Source organism: Protobothrops mucrosquamatus, unplaced genomic scaffold (genome assembly GCF_001527695.2).
Source record: "Protobothrops mucrosquamatus isolate PMUCROS unplaced genomic scaffold, P.Mucros_1.0 scaffold320, whole genome shotgun sequence".
NCBI lineage: Eukaryota > Metazoa > Chordata > Lepidosauria > Squamata > Viperidae > Protobothrops > Protobothrops mucrosquamatus.
Window position 1 is genome coordinate 139,107 of NW_015386659.1, and position 15,175 is coordinate 154,281.

Genomic DNA, 15,175 nt, shown 5'->3' on the forward strand with positions numbered 1-15,175 from the left:
TCTCTCTCTCTCTCAATTCTCCCCCACCCCAAAAGCGGGGAGGGGGCGACCTTGCAAAAGGGAGGGGGCTTCTCCCGGTTGCGGGGAAGGCTTGAGGTGCGCCTTTCTCGGCCAGCCCGGGTAAATTCGGCCGTATTCTTCAGCCAATTCTTCATGTGATGCTCCAGGTACGGCCCTCCCCCCTTCCGTTCCCTGCGGCGCTGTGTGTCGAGGCCGGGACGGAATACCTCGGGCCGCCGCAGCCAAGCGCGAGGGGGAACGCCAGACGCCTCGCGCGAAGGGGGGAGGCCTGGCGACGCTGTGCTCTGCCGGGCGCTCACCGACAAACCGAGGGGGCCGAGGCGGCCAGGGAGGAACAGCCAACTGCCGGCAACCAGCCGGAACTGCTGGGGCTGGCCCGTATTGAAGAATACGGCCGAATTTACCCGGGCTGGCCGAGAAAGGCGCACCTCCAGCCTTCCCCGCAACCGGGAGAAGCCCCCTCCCTTTTGCAAGGTCGCCCCCTCCCTGCTTTTGGGGTGGGGGAGAATTGAGAGAGAGAGAGAGACACACACACACACAAAGAGGAGAGGGGAGCCGGCCGGCCCACCTGTTTCCCCCTTTCCCTGCGCCTGCCCGGGTAAATTCGGCCGTATTCTTCAGCCAATTCTTCATGTGATGCTCCAGGTACGGCCCTCCCCCCTTCCGTTCCCTGCGGCGCTGTGTGTCGAGGCCGGGACGGAATACCCCGGGCCGCCGCAGCCAAGCGCGAGGGGGAACGCCAGACACCTCGCGCGAAGGGGGGAGGCCTGGCAACGCTGCGCTCTGCCGGGCGCTCACCGACAAACCGGGGGGGCCGAGGCGGCCAGCGAGGAACAGCCAACTGCCGGCAACCAGCCGGAACTGCTGGGGCCAGCCCGTATTGAAGAATACGGCCGAATTTACCCGGGCTGGCCGAGAAAGGCGCACCTCCAGCCTTCCCCGCAACCGGGAGAAGCCCCCTCCCTTTTGCAAGGTCGCCCCCTCCCCGCTTTTGGGGTGGGGGAGAATTGAGAGAGAGAGAGAGAGAGACAAACACACACACACACAAAGAGGAGAGGGGAGCCAGCCGGCCCACCCGTTTCCCCCTTTCCCTGCGCGAGCGTGTGTGGATGGAGCAGCGGCCAAGGGTTTATAAAGCAAGCGGCGGAGTCCTGCAGCTCAGAGGCGACACGGGGGGAGGGAATCGGAGCTAACCGAGGAAGGAGGCTGCTGTTTCTGCTGCCGCCGCCGCCACCAGCCGGGGCATAATACGGTAAATAAATACGAGCGTAGGGGATCCGCGCGTGAACGAAGCCCCACTCCCCCGCCCCTTTTGCTTTCGCTCCCGAGCCGGCGCTTTTGAAAAGGGCTTGACTCCAGCCTGGGATTCGGAGCGGGAGACGCCGCCGCTGCTGCTGCCGCCCGCGCTGCTGTGGACTTACAATATCCGAGCAAAAGACTTTGCAAACGACCACCCCGCCAAGGGGGAAAGGCGCGCAGTTGGGCACCGTCTTCCTTCGGCGTCTCTTTAAACGGTGCTCGGATATTGTAAGTCCACAAAGAACTGGGGAAAAGAACCGGGCGGGCGGGCGAGAGAGGCGGGCAGAAAAAAAAGGGGGGGGAAATCCACACACGCTCGCGCAGGGAAAGGGGGAAACGGGTGGGCCGGCCGGCTCCCCTCTCCTCTTTGTGTGTGTGTTTGTCTCTCTCTCTCTCTCTCAATTCTCCCCCACCCCAAAAGCGGGGAGGGGGCGACCTTGCAAAAGGGAGGGGCCTTCTCCCGGTTGCGGGGAAGGCTGGAGGTGCGCCTTTCTCGGCCAGCCCGGGTAAATTCGGCCGTATTCTTCAGCCAATTCTTCATGTGATGCTCCAGGTACGGCCCTCCCCCTTCCGTTCCCTGCGGCGCTGCGTGTCGAGGCCGGAACGGAATACCCCGGGCCGCCGCAGCCAAGCGCGAGGGGGAACGCCAGACACCTCGCGCGAAGGGGGGAGGCCTGGCGACGTTGCGCTCTGCCGGGCACTCACCGACAAACCGGGGGGGGCGAGGCGGCCAGGGAGGAACAGCCAACTGCCGGCAACCAGCCGGAACTGCTGGGGCCGGCCCGTATTGAAGAATACGGCCGAATTTACCCAGGCTGGCCGAGAAAGGCGCACCTCCAGCCTTCCCCGCAACCGGGAGAAGCCCCCTCCCTTTTGCAAGGTCGCCCCCTCCCCGCTTTTGGGGTGGGGGAGAATTGAGACAGAGAGAGAGACAAACACACACACACACAAAGAGGAGAGGGGAGCCGGCCGGCCCACCCGTTTCCCCCTTTCCCTGCGCGAGCGTGTGTGGATTTCCCCCCCTTTTTTTTCTGCCCGCGTCTCTCACCCGCCCGCCCGGTTCCAGCTTCTCACTATCCAAGAATACCCTTCCAGCTGACGTGGGCCGTGTTATCAACTATTGCTCCTTTGTGCAAAGTGCTACAATCGCGCGGTTACCAGAGGGGTGGGGTTGCAAAGAAGCCGATTAGCCCAGGCGGAAAAATGTGTGTGCTGAAAAATGCCCCCTCGGCTTACACGCGAGTCACCATTTTTTCCCAGTTCTTTGTGGCAAAATAGGTCCCTCGGCTTATAGTCGGGTCAACCTATACTCGAGTATATACGGTAATATATTCCAACAACACTCAACTAGTTGAAACTAAATCCCGAAAAAAATTATCATGTCTGATTATTCCAATCATAGTTTATATAAATAGGAAGGGGTAAATGCATTACAGAAGAAAGTATCTAGTAGTGCTCGCTTAATGATTGTAACTATTTCAAAAATGTATTTGCTTTACAGATGGTTAACAATTTAAAATAGCTAGATCTTTGCTATTTGCTGTATCTTTACTAGTCTGTTTACTAGTCTTTTTACTGATGGAAAATGTAGGTTTAAGTTCCATTGTTAGCAATGCAGTGGTAAAGTGCAATTTCATTTGACTGCACTGCTTTGTAACAGGAATCCTGGTAGTCCCTACTGCTATCGTTAAGTGAGGATCACTGATTGTTGAACAAGGACTTCCTCATAACTTTCTGCCAGCTTCCAAGATGCAAAATCAGTGCGGAATCTGGTAGGAAATTGCAAGTTCCAGATGGCTTGCAAGCAGGCTGGTGGATAAGTATGTAGCTGCTGCTGGATGGGGCGGGGTTCGTGGATTGCCGGCAAGATATGGTATAAGCACAGAGTTGGCTGCTGCTGGGTTGGGGAGGTATGCAGGTTGCCAGAGCAGCTGAGATGGGCGGAACTTTGGGGACCAGTCATACTATTATTCAGCACCATAATAATTTCAAATACAATTTGCTGAATTAGTGATCATTAGAGTGATCAAATCTAACTGATTTTGGATTAGATGTCCAGGATAATACTTAATGCTCTGTTCTTCTTGGGACCATGCTAATCCCCCCCCCCCCCAAATGTACCAATCCAGTGGCTTCTGAAAGTAAATCCTCCAAACTGGAAGTAGTTCTGATGACCTCAACAAAGTGTTTCAAGACTATACAGACCTGATTTTAGGGCCAGACCCACCCCCAGGTTATCTTGAACTATTTGCTTTATCTTTATTCTCACTGAAATCTATACTAATCTGTTTACTGGTGGAAAATGTAGATTTAAGTCTTAGCTCATTTTGTCTGTTACAGTATTCAAAATATGGACTACATTCTGATTTGAAGAATTTTCCTTGCTAATAAAAATTCTTAAAAAGGTAGAATTGTGGGCAAAATAAGTAATTGCACCAGCAGAACCTTGTGTTTTATGCTTCACTTCTTCACAGACTCTGGCCTCTAGGATGGAAACTGATGGTCTGCCATTCTGTTATCCATGTTTTTCTGTCCCTACTATTCATAATAAAGCTAGTATTTTTAGCTCAAACTATTGAATACTGACATAGGACAGAAAGAGATAACAGCATTTCTTACCTGATATCTCAGAGCCTGAACCAGTTCTGACTGACCCATCAGTAAAGGATGCAGATTCAGAATCAGAGTCACTAGCTTCACTTCGCGTATCATAATCATTTCCCTCCTTCTGATCTCTTTCATCTTGATCATACTCTTCCTCCTCCTCATCTCCATCTTCTTCTACTTCCTCCTCTTCCTCTCCATCATCTTCTTCCTCTTCTTCCTCTTCTTCTTCCTCTTCCTCCTCCATTCCTTCCTCCTCCTCCTCCTCTTCATTTTCAGTGTTTCCTGCATCAGAGGAACCACTACTACCTGTTTCACGGTCTGAACCATATTCTTCAGAATTTACTTCTTCTTTTGAAGAATGGCTTGACCTGCTTGGTCGTCTCTCCACATCATGCCTTAGTCTCTGTTTATAGAAAACAATCAGCAATCAAGACCAATTATTTTCAGATAAAACTCTAAATGCTTGCTTTAAACACTCATTTTATATGACTGCAATGTATTGTTCATTCAGGTTAAAAAAATAAATCTCTATTTTAGCCTAGGATAGAATAAGTTAAAAATTAAAAGCCAAATACTGACACTGCTTAAAACTAAGCTAGGAAATAAAATGCTGAAACTAATAATATAAAGCAACGACCTATTGTAGAAAAGATCCTATCTATCTAAGTACAGAGAGATTAACAATCCATTACTTACTGCAGAAGCATCTGGAGTAGAGGACTTAGCTCTTCTGTCAATTTCCCTTTTCCTCATACATGCCTTTTCAGGCTGTCCCTTATATGGATCTCTGGAGGTGCTGCTTGTCATTCGTAATTTTCTATCACTTTCTGGATGCTTACTTCTGTCAGACCTTCGATAGTCCTCACTCTTGTATTCTAATACTGGCTTTCCTTTTGTGCTCACAATTCTTTTGTTATTGCTAACAGAAGAGCTTGGAGGCTTGGGTAAGATCTGCCTTGAGGAATGTACAGATGGTTTTTGTTTTTTAATTTCAGCTACTTCCATCCGTTCACTTTTCCTTTTGGATCCTTAAAAAAATAAAAGTTATTAGTTACTTAAATGCTAAAAAACGTGTTGCAAACATTTTCAAAAAACAACATTTTCTTATTTAGCATAGGTCAAAGCATAAAGAGACATTTAATCTAAATTTCTGATATCAGTAATTCTGCAACTATTAAGTTTAAGCCAGTTGATAAGAAATTCTAGGATTAAAGCTTGGGGAGCTAAGGTATTAATTTGAAAATTACTGAATAAAGATGAATAATACAGGAAATCATCTAAAATAAAATTTTGTTTCTTTTTTCCATTTTATTAACAGGTGAGCATTTCCTATATACCTGCCTTCAAAGACTTCAAATTATTAGCTATATTTGTTTACAAAGCAATAGTAATTACTTACAAGAAGTAGTATTAGTTTATGTACTATTTTGCATAAGAAGTCTGAATAACTGTTTCACTTTATCTACTATTTTGCATAAGAAGTTTGAATGTTTCACCCGTTAAAGGTATGAAGAAAGAGGACTGGAGGATTGAGATAACATACACTAAATACTATAGATCAAGCAATGTTTGAAAAGCCAGGAGTGATGGGGAGAGAAAATACTTCACAATACTACACAAATTACTTTTAGGAAATGAAGAAAAGAAAAGCATAAGGTTCAGCAAGAATAAGCAAGACTTCCTGCATATTGAGAAAAAATTTCAAGTTTGCCGAGAGGCCACTTGTAAGGCCTATAAATTTTTCAATAAGTGTCATATCTAATCCGGCTCCAAAATCCAGTTACTTAGATCTCTGGGAGATACAACCAAGTTGTAAAGTAGCATACCTTTTTTGTCATTTTTATCTTGTTCACTATCAGGGTTATACAATTCATCGTCATGATCTGGTGCATCAGTCAAGATATCATCAAGAACATTTAATTCACCATCTATGAAGAAACAACAAATGTTATTTAGAAATGATACATTTTTTAAAAAAAAAAAAAACTGAATGAAAAGGTACTGCAAGCCAAAATCCCAGAGATTTCTATTATCATTCCTTCTCTATTCCATTCAAGGTTATCTAGAATTAAAGTGGAAACTGAGTACTAAGTTCTTTCTTTAAATAAATATGTTGAATAAACAGGAGGTAATATGATATAAGAAAATAAAAGTTTGTGTCATTGTCCTTCAAGGACAGAGTGTATTTCCCTGTACTTGCTGATCTCACTGGCAATATTTAGCTGTCAGGTATGGCAATGAATAACTTCCTACTGTGCCAAGGAAAGAAATTCAACCTCCTTTTGCCACAAGGTTATATGATCTGATGAATGCTCTTAAAGAGTAATTGTGAAATAATTTTAACTATTCTAGAAAGAAATTCCTAGTCCGTTCATCATTAATATCAATTGCTTCTTTGTATTACGTATGCTTTAGGTAGTCTTTCCTTAATGACTGTCGCTTAGCAACTATTCAAAGTTATGACAAGCCCCCTTACAACCCTATTTCAAAGTTCTGACAGTTGTATACCGTACCCCATTCCACATGATCGTATTCTGGACACTCGACAACTGCCTCACTTTTATGGCCATTTGCACCATCCTGTGATCAACTGATTATGATTTTTGAATGTTTTTTGTCATTTTCCAGTGTTTACTTCTGATTTCCAACAAAAACTACACACTGGATGAAATGGATTTGTTTAATGACTGCAGCAAAAAAGGTTATAAAAACAGACAGAGCTAAGCAGAGTCAGATCTGCTTAACTGCAATGACATATGACCATAATTTCATATTCAGTTATGGTTGTAAGTCAAGACTAACTGCATATATAGTCAGGTTCGTTCATATCAGTTGATTGCTTGATTTGTCGTGGACTAATGAGGGAGGCCAACCCTGGACATGAACTGCTTGTCAGCCATTTGTCCCGTCACATATAGGTGTGGGTATATTAGAATGGCTGTAATTCCTCAATGGTGAATGCCACACTTTTGTCAAAGCCCTTGAACTACAGTTGACAGTTTTCACTTTACTCACTTGTATGTTTCATTTCAAATTCAGTGTGTGTGGAATATAGAGACCAAATGCCAAAACACGTATTATTGTCCCAATATGAATATAAAAATGGGAATAATTTTCAGCATTCTTTTTAAGCTATTTAGTTTTCATTTATGGTCAGTCTGTCATCAGGACAAAGATAAATAAGAGCATCATAGAGTAACAATTTTTGAACTAGTCTAGAGGTAATCAGTAGCACTGAAGCAGCCATAATTTCCCCAAATGTAATACCCTCGGGAATCATAATCCTGAATTTTGGACACAATGTAAGTTAGCCCATCTGAGGTACCTTAGTTCAAAAATTGTTGCTCTATGAGGCACCGTTTTACCCAGTGAAAGGTTATGACAACGGAAGTGTCATGGTTCCGACAGATGAAATTCTTCAAAGAACTTCGAGGCATTGTTTACCTTAAAGAATCTTTATTCGAGAAGCATAACATCAGCACTAACATAATTGAAGCCAAAAACTGAATTCCCCCCCTTGAGCACACAGTATCAAAGCACAATTCCCTCCTCTAATTAACAATCATAAATCACATTCCCCAATCAGTTTAAAGCGGGCTTTCCCTCCAGCTCTCCAGCCCGCCAATTGTTATCATCTATTTCAACAACCTTGATTCTCAGGGCTAGGTCCAGTATTATTATGTCTAGCTGAACTCTCATACACATCCCTCCCTCCCCAGCATCATCTAACTCTAAAAGCGAAAAGAAGAAAACAGCTACATCTCCATCTGTTGGTCAAAGCAAAAACATCCGTTGTTAGCAGCATTGACATCCGGGCCCCCCTTATAAAAAGGACAGATCCTATAACGTAAACAAAAGCACATCTCAGGGATTGCCTTTTGGTTTATTAGGGTGTTTCCTATAGAACCTGTTAATGAGTCTGTCAGCTTTCACATCGCTAGACTTCACCCAAGTGGCTTCAGACAGCGAGTATCCCTTCCATTGTACCAAGCACTGCAATTTCCCTTTAAAAATTCTAGAATCAAGAATACGCTTTACTTCATAGTGGCTCTGTCCAACTACCACGAGGGGTCCGGGTGCCTTCTTAGGGGGAGGTCTTAAAGTGGAACCCCGAAAAGGTTTCAGCAGGCTGCAATGGAAAACAGGGTGAACTTTTCCTAAGAGCTTAGGGAGTTTTAATTCCACTGTGACCGGGTTAATGATCTTTACAATGGGGAAAGGCCCCAAGAATTTCAGTCCTAATTTCTTACTGGGTAATTTGAGCCGTAAATACTTGGTCGACAGATAAACCTTTTCCCCAACTTGGAATGTTCTTAGAGGAACCCTTTTTTATCTGACTGCTTTTTATAGGTCCCGGAAGCCTTTTTTAAAGCAGTCTTTGTGGGTTTCCAAACTTCTTCCCACCCCCTCACCCATTGATCAAGTGTCTGAGATGCAGAGGGCACCTGGGGTATTTGGGTATTGGGCTGAATTCTTTTCCTATGGCTACTCTAAAAGGCATGAAGCCGGTGCGGCTGTGAACAGAGTTATTGTAAGCCACCTCTGCGAAAGGGAGGAGGTCAGTCCAGTCTGTCTATTGGTAGCTGACATAGCATCTGAGATATTGCTCCACCATTGAGTTAGCGGATTCAGCAGCCCCATTAGAAGGATGAAAAGCAGATGATGATCCAATTAATTTAAGAAAGCTTCTCCAAAACTTAGCTGTGAACTGCACCCCGTCCGAAATTATTTGTTTAGGTGCGCCATGCAGCCGGTAGATATGTTTCAAGAACAATTTAGTCAGTTGTTGGGCGGATGGGAGCCCTTTGCAGGTGATGAAGTGAGCCTGCTTTGAAAACAAATCTATCACAGTCCAGATGACTGTATTTCCTCTACTTTCAGGTAGATCTACTATAAAATCCATAGCAATTTCTTCCCATGGTTGAGAAGGGTCTGTCACCAGCTGCAATAACCCACAGGGTTTCCCTGGAATTCTTTTCATAGTGGCACATACAGCATAACTCCTGACATAATTTTCTAAGTCCCGTTTTAATCCCGGCTACCAGAATTGCCGGCGGATGAGATGTAGAGTTTTTAAATATCCAAAGTGTCCAACCTGTTTTACATCATGGCCATGTCGGAGAGCGTTAAGGTGGAGGGTTTCTGGCAAGTATAACTTTCCCCCCTTGTAAGCCAAACCATCCCTGCAAGTTAGGGAGGTTTGATTGTCCTTGAACCATTGATCAGTGAGGAGCTCGTTTTATTTTCTTTGCCCCAGGGTCATCAGGATTAGGGGCTCTGCGAGGTGTGAGTTGAGCAGCAGTTTGTGGATTGGAGATAATTGCCTCGTTAACGTCCTCACGCTGGCTTTTCTACTGGGGCAGTCTGGATAGAGCATCAGCTAGGAAGTTTTTCCCTCCCCGTATGTACTTTAGAATGAAGTTAAAACGGTTAAAGCACTGTGTTTCAGGGACAACTTGGGGAGTTTTCAGTGCTTCTAGATTTTTGTGATCAGTCCATACTTCAAAAGGCACCTTGCTCCCTTCTAGGTAGTGCCTCCAGTTTAATAGAGCCCATCAAATTGAGAAAGCCTCCTTTTCCCATATTGGCCACGTCCTCTCGCTCTCAATGAATTTTTTCGAGATGTAGGCGCAGGGTTGTAGGATCCCACTTTGGTTCTTTTGCAGTAGTACAGGTCCGATGGTCATGTCGCTGGCATCAGCTTGAATTACAAAGGGCTTCCCTGTGCTTTAAGACTGGTTCAATTGCAAATAGTCTTTTTAAGTTCTCAAAAGCGGTTTGATAGCTCATAGTCCATGTTAGTGGTTGACCCGGTTGTGGCTTCCCTCCCTCTTTTCCTGTTTTTAGTAATTCTGTAAGGGGTAGGGCAATTTCGGAAAAGAAGGGGATGAATTGATGGTAGAAGTTGGCAAATCCTAGGAAGCTCTGGAGCTGCTTGCAAGTCTTTGGAGGCTGCCATTCAATTATGGCTTTCACTTTGGTTGAGTCCATTTCAATGCCCTCGCTGGAAATTCTGTAGCCCAGATAATCTAATTGGGTCTAGTGAAACTCACACTTTGATAGTTTGACATAAAGTTTGGCATTCAACAGTTTCTGACCACTCTCACTAGTGTTACGTGGTCAGTCATATTCATGCTATATATTAGGATGTCATCAAGACACACCAGAACCCCTTTGTATAAATGGTCATGTAGAACCTGATTAATCAGCTGCATGAAGACAGCTGGGCCCCCTGTAGTCTAAACAGCATTTTTAAATTGATAGCTCTCCATGGGACAGTTGAAAGTAGTCCTTCCACTCATCTCCCTTCTTTATCCTCACCCGGTAATATGCCTCCTTCAGGTCTAACTTAATGAAGACACTCCCCTTTGCCAGATGGGTTAGTAAGTCCTTCAGGAGGGGGAATTTATTCTCCACACTCACTGCGTTTAGATCTTTATAATCCACGTAGAGATGAAGAGACCAATCTTTTTTTCTTTAAAGAACACAGGGGCTTCCACTGCAGACTTGGCCCGTTCAATGAATCTCCTTGCTAGGTTTTTGTCCACATATCACTGCATCTCCTACATTTCAAGGGGGAACATAGCGTATATTCTCGGTCATGGGAGTTTGGCTCCCAGTAACAGTTTGATGGAGCAATCATTGGGTCGGTGGGGAGGCAGGGTGTCGTATTCTTTCTCACTAAATGCCTCCGCTAGGTCCCAGTACTAGCTCGGGATGAGTGGCTAACCTGGTTGTGATGAGGCAGCCTTGTGCGCTCTCTCAGTGGGTGGGCTAAAGTTCCCTGTAACATCTGTTGAATTAAGGGGGGGCTTGGGCCCTATAAGCAACCTCACAGTTCTCATTCCCTTCTCCCACCAGATAAATGGCTTCCATTTGTCCAACCAGGCTAATCCTAGGATCATAGCCTCAGTCATTTTCGGAGTCACCGGGAAACGAATGAACTCCCAGTGTTCACCTATTTCTAAGTGTAGGGGTTCAATTATTTGTGTGATTATAGTTCGTCCCATTAGGGAGCCATCAGCTTGCTCAAACCTCACAGGTTTGGAGAGCAGCTTTGCTCGTATGCCCATTTTCATGGCAAATGGCAAGCTAATAACGCACTGGGAGCATCCGGAGTCAACTAGCACTTTTAAATCTACCTGTGCCCCCATCTTAGGGATTATGAGTTTGGCAGGTAGTGAGAAAGGTGGGATGTGTCGACTCACCATTGGGTCATTTTCTCCTTCGTCGTCGCTGTCATAAGAAGGCAGAGCGGCGACGGGTCCAGCTTGGGTCTCGGCACTCTCCTGCGTGGGGGACATGACTTAGGCAACAAGTCCCAGTTGGCTGCTGGGCCGGTTTCTTTCTTGCTGTTGATCCAGGTCTACTCTACTGCTGAGGGTAGGTGACTGGGCAATTCGCTGCTCAATGTCCCTGTTGTCCGCATTGGAAACACTTGATTGGTGGGCCTGCAGGTGGCCTGGGACTTTCAGTAGCCACAGCAGTTGGAGGTTTTCGGGGGGGGGCTGCCATTTGGGTTGCTCTGACCTCAACTCGGCTTCAGGTGGGGTTGGCTTCTTATAGCGGGCAAGCTGAACATTTAGTCTTACTGCTGCCTGGTACCATTCTAGCAGCTGATCAGGTACTGCTCGATAGATACAGGCTTGGGAGAGGTAATCATCTAGCCCCTCTTTGAAATGATAGACTAGGGATTGCTTGGAACACCTCTCTATCCGACCAGCTACGTTGCGAAACTCTCGTACATATTCCAGTGTAGGCCTGCCGGCTTGCTTTATCTTGTGGATTTGTTCTTCTGCTTTGAGAGCAATGGATGGGTCCTCGAACCTTGCTCTCAGTCCTAGGAGGAAGAGATGGGAGTCCTCCGGATGCTTGCTCGTTATATAAATTGTTCAGCCACTCGGATGCTTCTCCTTCTAAGCTGGACACAATCACGTCAACAATAGCGGCTGGGTTCGGATAGAGATAGGCGCAGCAGTTCAAGTGAGAGTGCACTTGGTTAAGGAAAAAATCAGCTTCTCTGGGTCCCCATCAAAGATTGTTCTGAGGGGTGGTGCCATCAATGGCTGTTGGCCTCCTCACTGTGGCTGTTGCACCCCCAGCTATTGCTGCCCCCCCATGGCAGCTGTCACATCCCCAGTTGCTGTAAACCTCCCAACGGAATTGAATTCCCCCCCTTGAGCACACAGTATCAAAGCACAATTCCCTCCTCCAATTAACTGTCATAAATTACATTCCCCGATTAGTTTAAAGCGTGGGCTTGCGGGCTTTCCCTCCAGCTCTCCAGCCCAATTCTTATCATCTCTTATTTCAACAACCTTGATTCTCATGCTAGGTTCAGTATTATTATATCTAGCTGAACTCTCATACAACATCCCCCCTTCCCCAGCATCATCTAACTCTAAAAGAGAAAAGAAGAAAATGGCTACATCTCCATCTGTTGTCAAAGCAAAAACATCCGTTGTTAGCAACATTGACAGGAAGTTTAATAGTACAGGTAGTCCCTGACTTTGACTTTCAGCAGTTCATTTAGAGACTGTTCGAAGCTACAATGGCAATGAAAAGGTTACCTATGACCATTTTTCACACTTACAACCATTACAGCATCCCCATGGTCGTGTGATTAAAATTCAGACACTTGGCAACTGACTCATATTTACAACAGTGCAGTGTCCTGGAGTCTTGTGAACACCTTTTGGACCTTCTGACAAGCAAAGTCAATGGGGAAGATGGGTTCACTTAACAACTGTGGCAAGAAAGGTCATAAAATGGGATAAAACTCATTTAATAGCAGTCTCAGCAACAGAAATTTTGGGTTCAATTGTCGTAAGTAAAGGACTATCTGTATACAGATGGCTTATATCAGTGGTGACGAACCTTTTAGAGACCGAGTGCCCAAACTGCAACGCAAAACCCACTTATGTATCGCCGAGCGGGCGTGGCCCGCTAGGTGGGCGTGGCTAGGTAGTCATGGCAGATTAGGTGGTGTGGCCAGGGTGGGCATGGCCAGCTTGATGTTGCTCCTGGGGAGGGATGCCTGTGGGGCCGGGCAGGGTTGGGGGAGATCCAGGGGGTCTCTGGCGGGTGGGGCAGCGGGCAGCAGGGCGTCTTGCTCAGCTCATGGCTTGGGGGGAAGGGGGCATCTAAACCACCTCCCAAATATTGCCATCTCCCCCCTCCAGGCTGGGGCTGGTCAGATTTCCCCCCGTGGGCAGCACTGTGCCCGTCCCCAGCCAGCCCTCTTCCCATCCTCCTCTCCTGTGGGCAAACCACGGCTTACTGAGCTGGGCGGCACCTCTCCGCGCACGCATCCTCAGGCAGAGGAGCTGGGCAGCCACGGCTCTCACTCCCCTCTGGCCTCCATCTGCCTGAGGCCCGAGCTCGACGTGCCCGGCGACAGGCTGGAAAGTGCGGGACGGTGGCAGCTGACCCGGGAAAAGGGGTGAGCGCTCCTGATGTCTGCAGGGGAAGAAGCGGCATGGAGTCTCTGGGCCCAGTCCAGCCCAGCCCCTGCACAGCATGGAAAGCAAGGCAGCAGCCCCACATGTGTCCAGCCCAACTCTCGCAGAGTGCCCTTCTCCTGCCGCTTTCCCCCCAATCCGCCGCACAGATCGCACTGCTGCCACCGCTTGGAAAAGGCCTCTGCCACCCAGAACGGCTGTGGGGGGAGCGCAAAAAGGCCTCTCCCACCCAGAACGGCTGTCGGGGAGGCACAAAGGCCTCTGCCATCCAGAATGGCTGTTGGGGAGGCGCAAAAAGGCCTCTGCTGTCCGGAACGGCTCTGGGGGGAGCGCAAAAAGGCCTCTGCCACCTGGAATGGCTGTCGGGAAGAAAGGGCCTCTGCCGCCCGGAACGGCTGTGGGGGGAGTGCAAAAAAGCCTCTGCTGCCCAGAACGGCCGTGGGGACACCGCGAAAAGGCCTCTGCTGCCCGGAACAGCCGTGGGAGTGCGAAAAGGCCTCTGCTGCCCGGAAAGGCCGTGGGGGGCGCAAAAAGGCCTCTGTCACCTAGAACGGGCCATTGGGATGCCGCAAAAAGGCCTCTGCTGCCCGGAACGGGCCATTGGGATGTCGCAAAAAGGCCGTGGGGGGAGCGCAAAAAGGCCTCTGCCTCCCGGATCGGCCAGGGGGGGGCAAAATCGTTCTGCGGGCATAGATCTGGGTGGCAGAGGCCTTCTCCAGGCCTCCGGAGCCCAGATCGGGCCGCTGGGGCGCCACAAAATCGCTCTGGAGGCATACCTGAACTCACGCTGACAGCTGCCTCCACCATGGTTTGCCCATTTAGTTATCTCAGATATTTAAAAGAAATAAATTTATATATTTATGGTATGGAGCAAAATAAGTCAGAATTTGAAATACAACATGAACATGTATTTACTAACATATGTAAACTTTTGTTGAAATTTGAAACAGGAAAAACAGATTAAATAATATATGAAAATGGGACAAGAATTTTGGTTGTAATACTAGGCAGATCAATGTGGTTAAAAATGCTGAAATTTACACTGGGTTATGATCTCAAACAATTTTTTTATAAAACTGATGTACTGTTTGCACATGGCACCAGATAAATTATTTGGAATGTATAAAGCCACTTAATGTTGGAAATGTGAACAACATGAAGGGATGATTTTTTTTTCACGCTGGTGGATATGTATAAAAACTTTAAAAATGGATCCAAATAGTATATTTTAATACAGAAGATTTTAAAGATCAATAAAAAGGACAAGTATAGAAAGTGGAAAGAGGGACACATAACTAAGTCAGAATATCAGCAAATAGCCGGAGCCTGTAAAGACGAAGTGAGGAAAGCTAAGGCTCAAAATGAACTAAGGCTTGCAACCAAAGTCAAAAATAACAAAAAAAAGCTTCTTTCAACATGTAAAAAACAAGAAAAAAGTGAAGGAAATGATTGGTCCATTAGTGGGGGAAAGTGGCAAGAAGGTGACAAGCAACAGGGAGAAAGCAGAACTATTTAACTCGTTTTTCAATCTGTCTTTACACAAAGAGAAAAAACAGACCAACCTATCAAAAATAGTGCCATAAAAAAAAAAATAGAAATACAAGTTAAGATAGGCAAGAAAATGGTAAGTGAACACCTGTCCAGCCTAGACGAGTTCAAATCACCAGGACCAGATGGATTACACCCCAAGGTTCTTAAGGAACTGGCAGATGTGATCTCAGAACCACTGAACTATATTTTTCAAAGATCCTGGAGCACTGGGGAACTACCAGAGGACTGGAAAAGAG

General features: G+C 46.6%; 1 protein-coding gene across 1 annotated transcript in view; it reads right to left on the reverse strand.

Moving 5' to 3' along the window:
- YTHDC1 (YTH domain containing 1) overlaps positions 1 to 15,175 on the reverse strand; it is a 49,018-nt gene that overhangs the window by 23,409 nt on the left and 10,434 nt on the right. The window contains exons 2-4 of the mRNA XM_015815156.1: positions 5,754 to 5,855; positions 4,624 to 4,955; positions 3,940 to 4,330 (exon numbers count right to left, since the gene is read on the reverse strand). Of these exons, the coding sequence (XP_015670642.1) occupies positions 3,940 to 4,330; positions 4,624 to 4,955; positions 5,754 to 5,855 (825 nt within the window). The remainder of the gene's footprint in view (positions 1 to 3,939; positions 4,331 to 4,623; positions 4,956 to 5,753; positions 5,856 to 15,175) is intronic.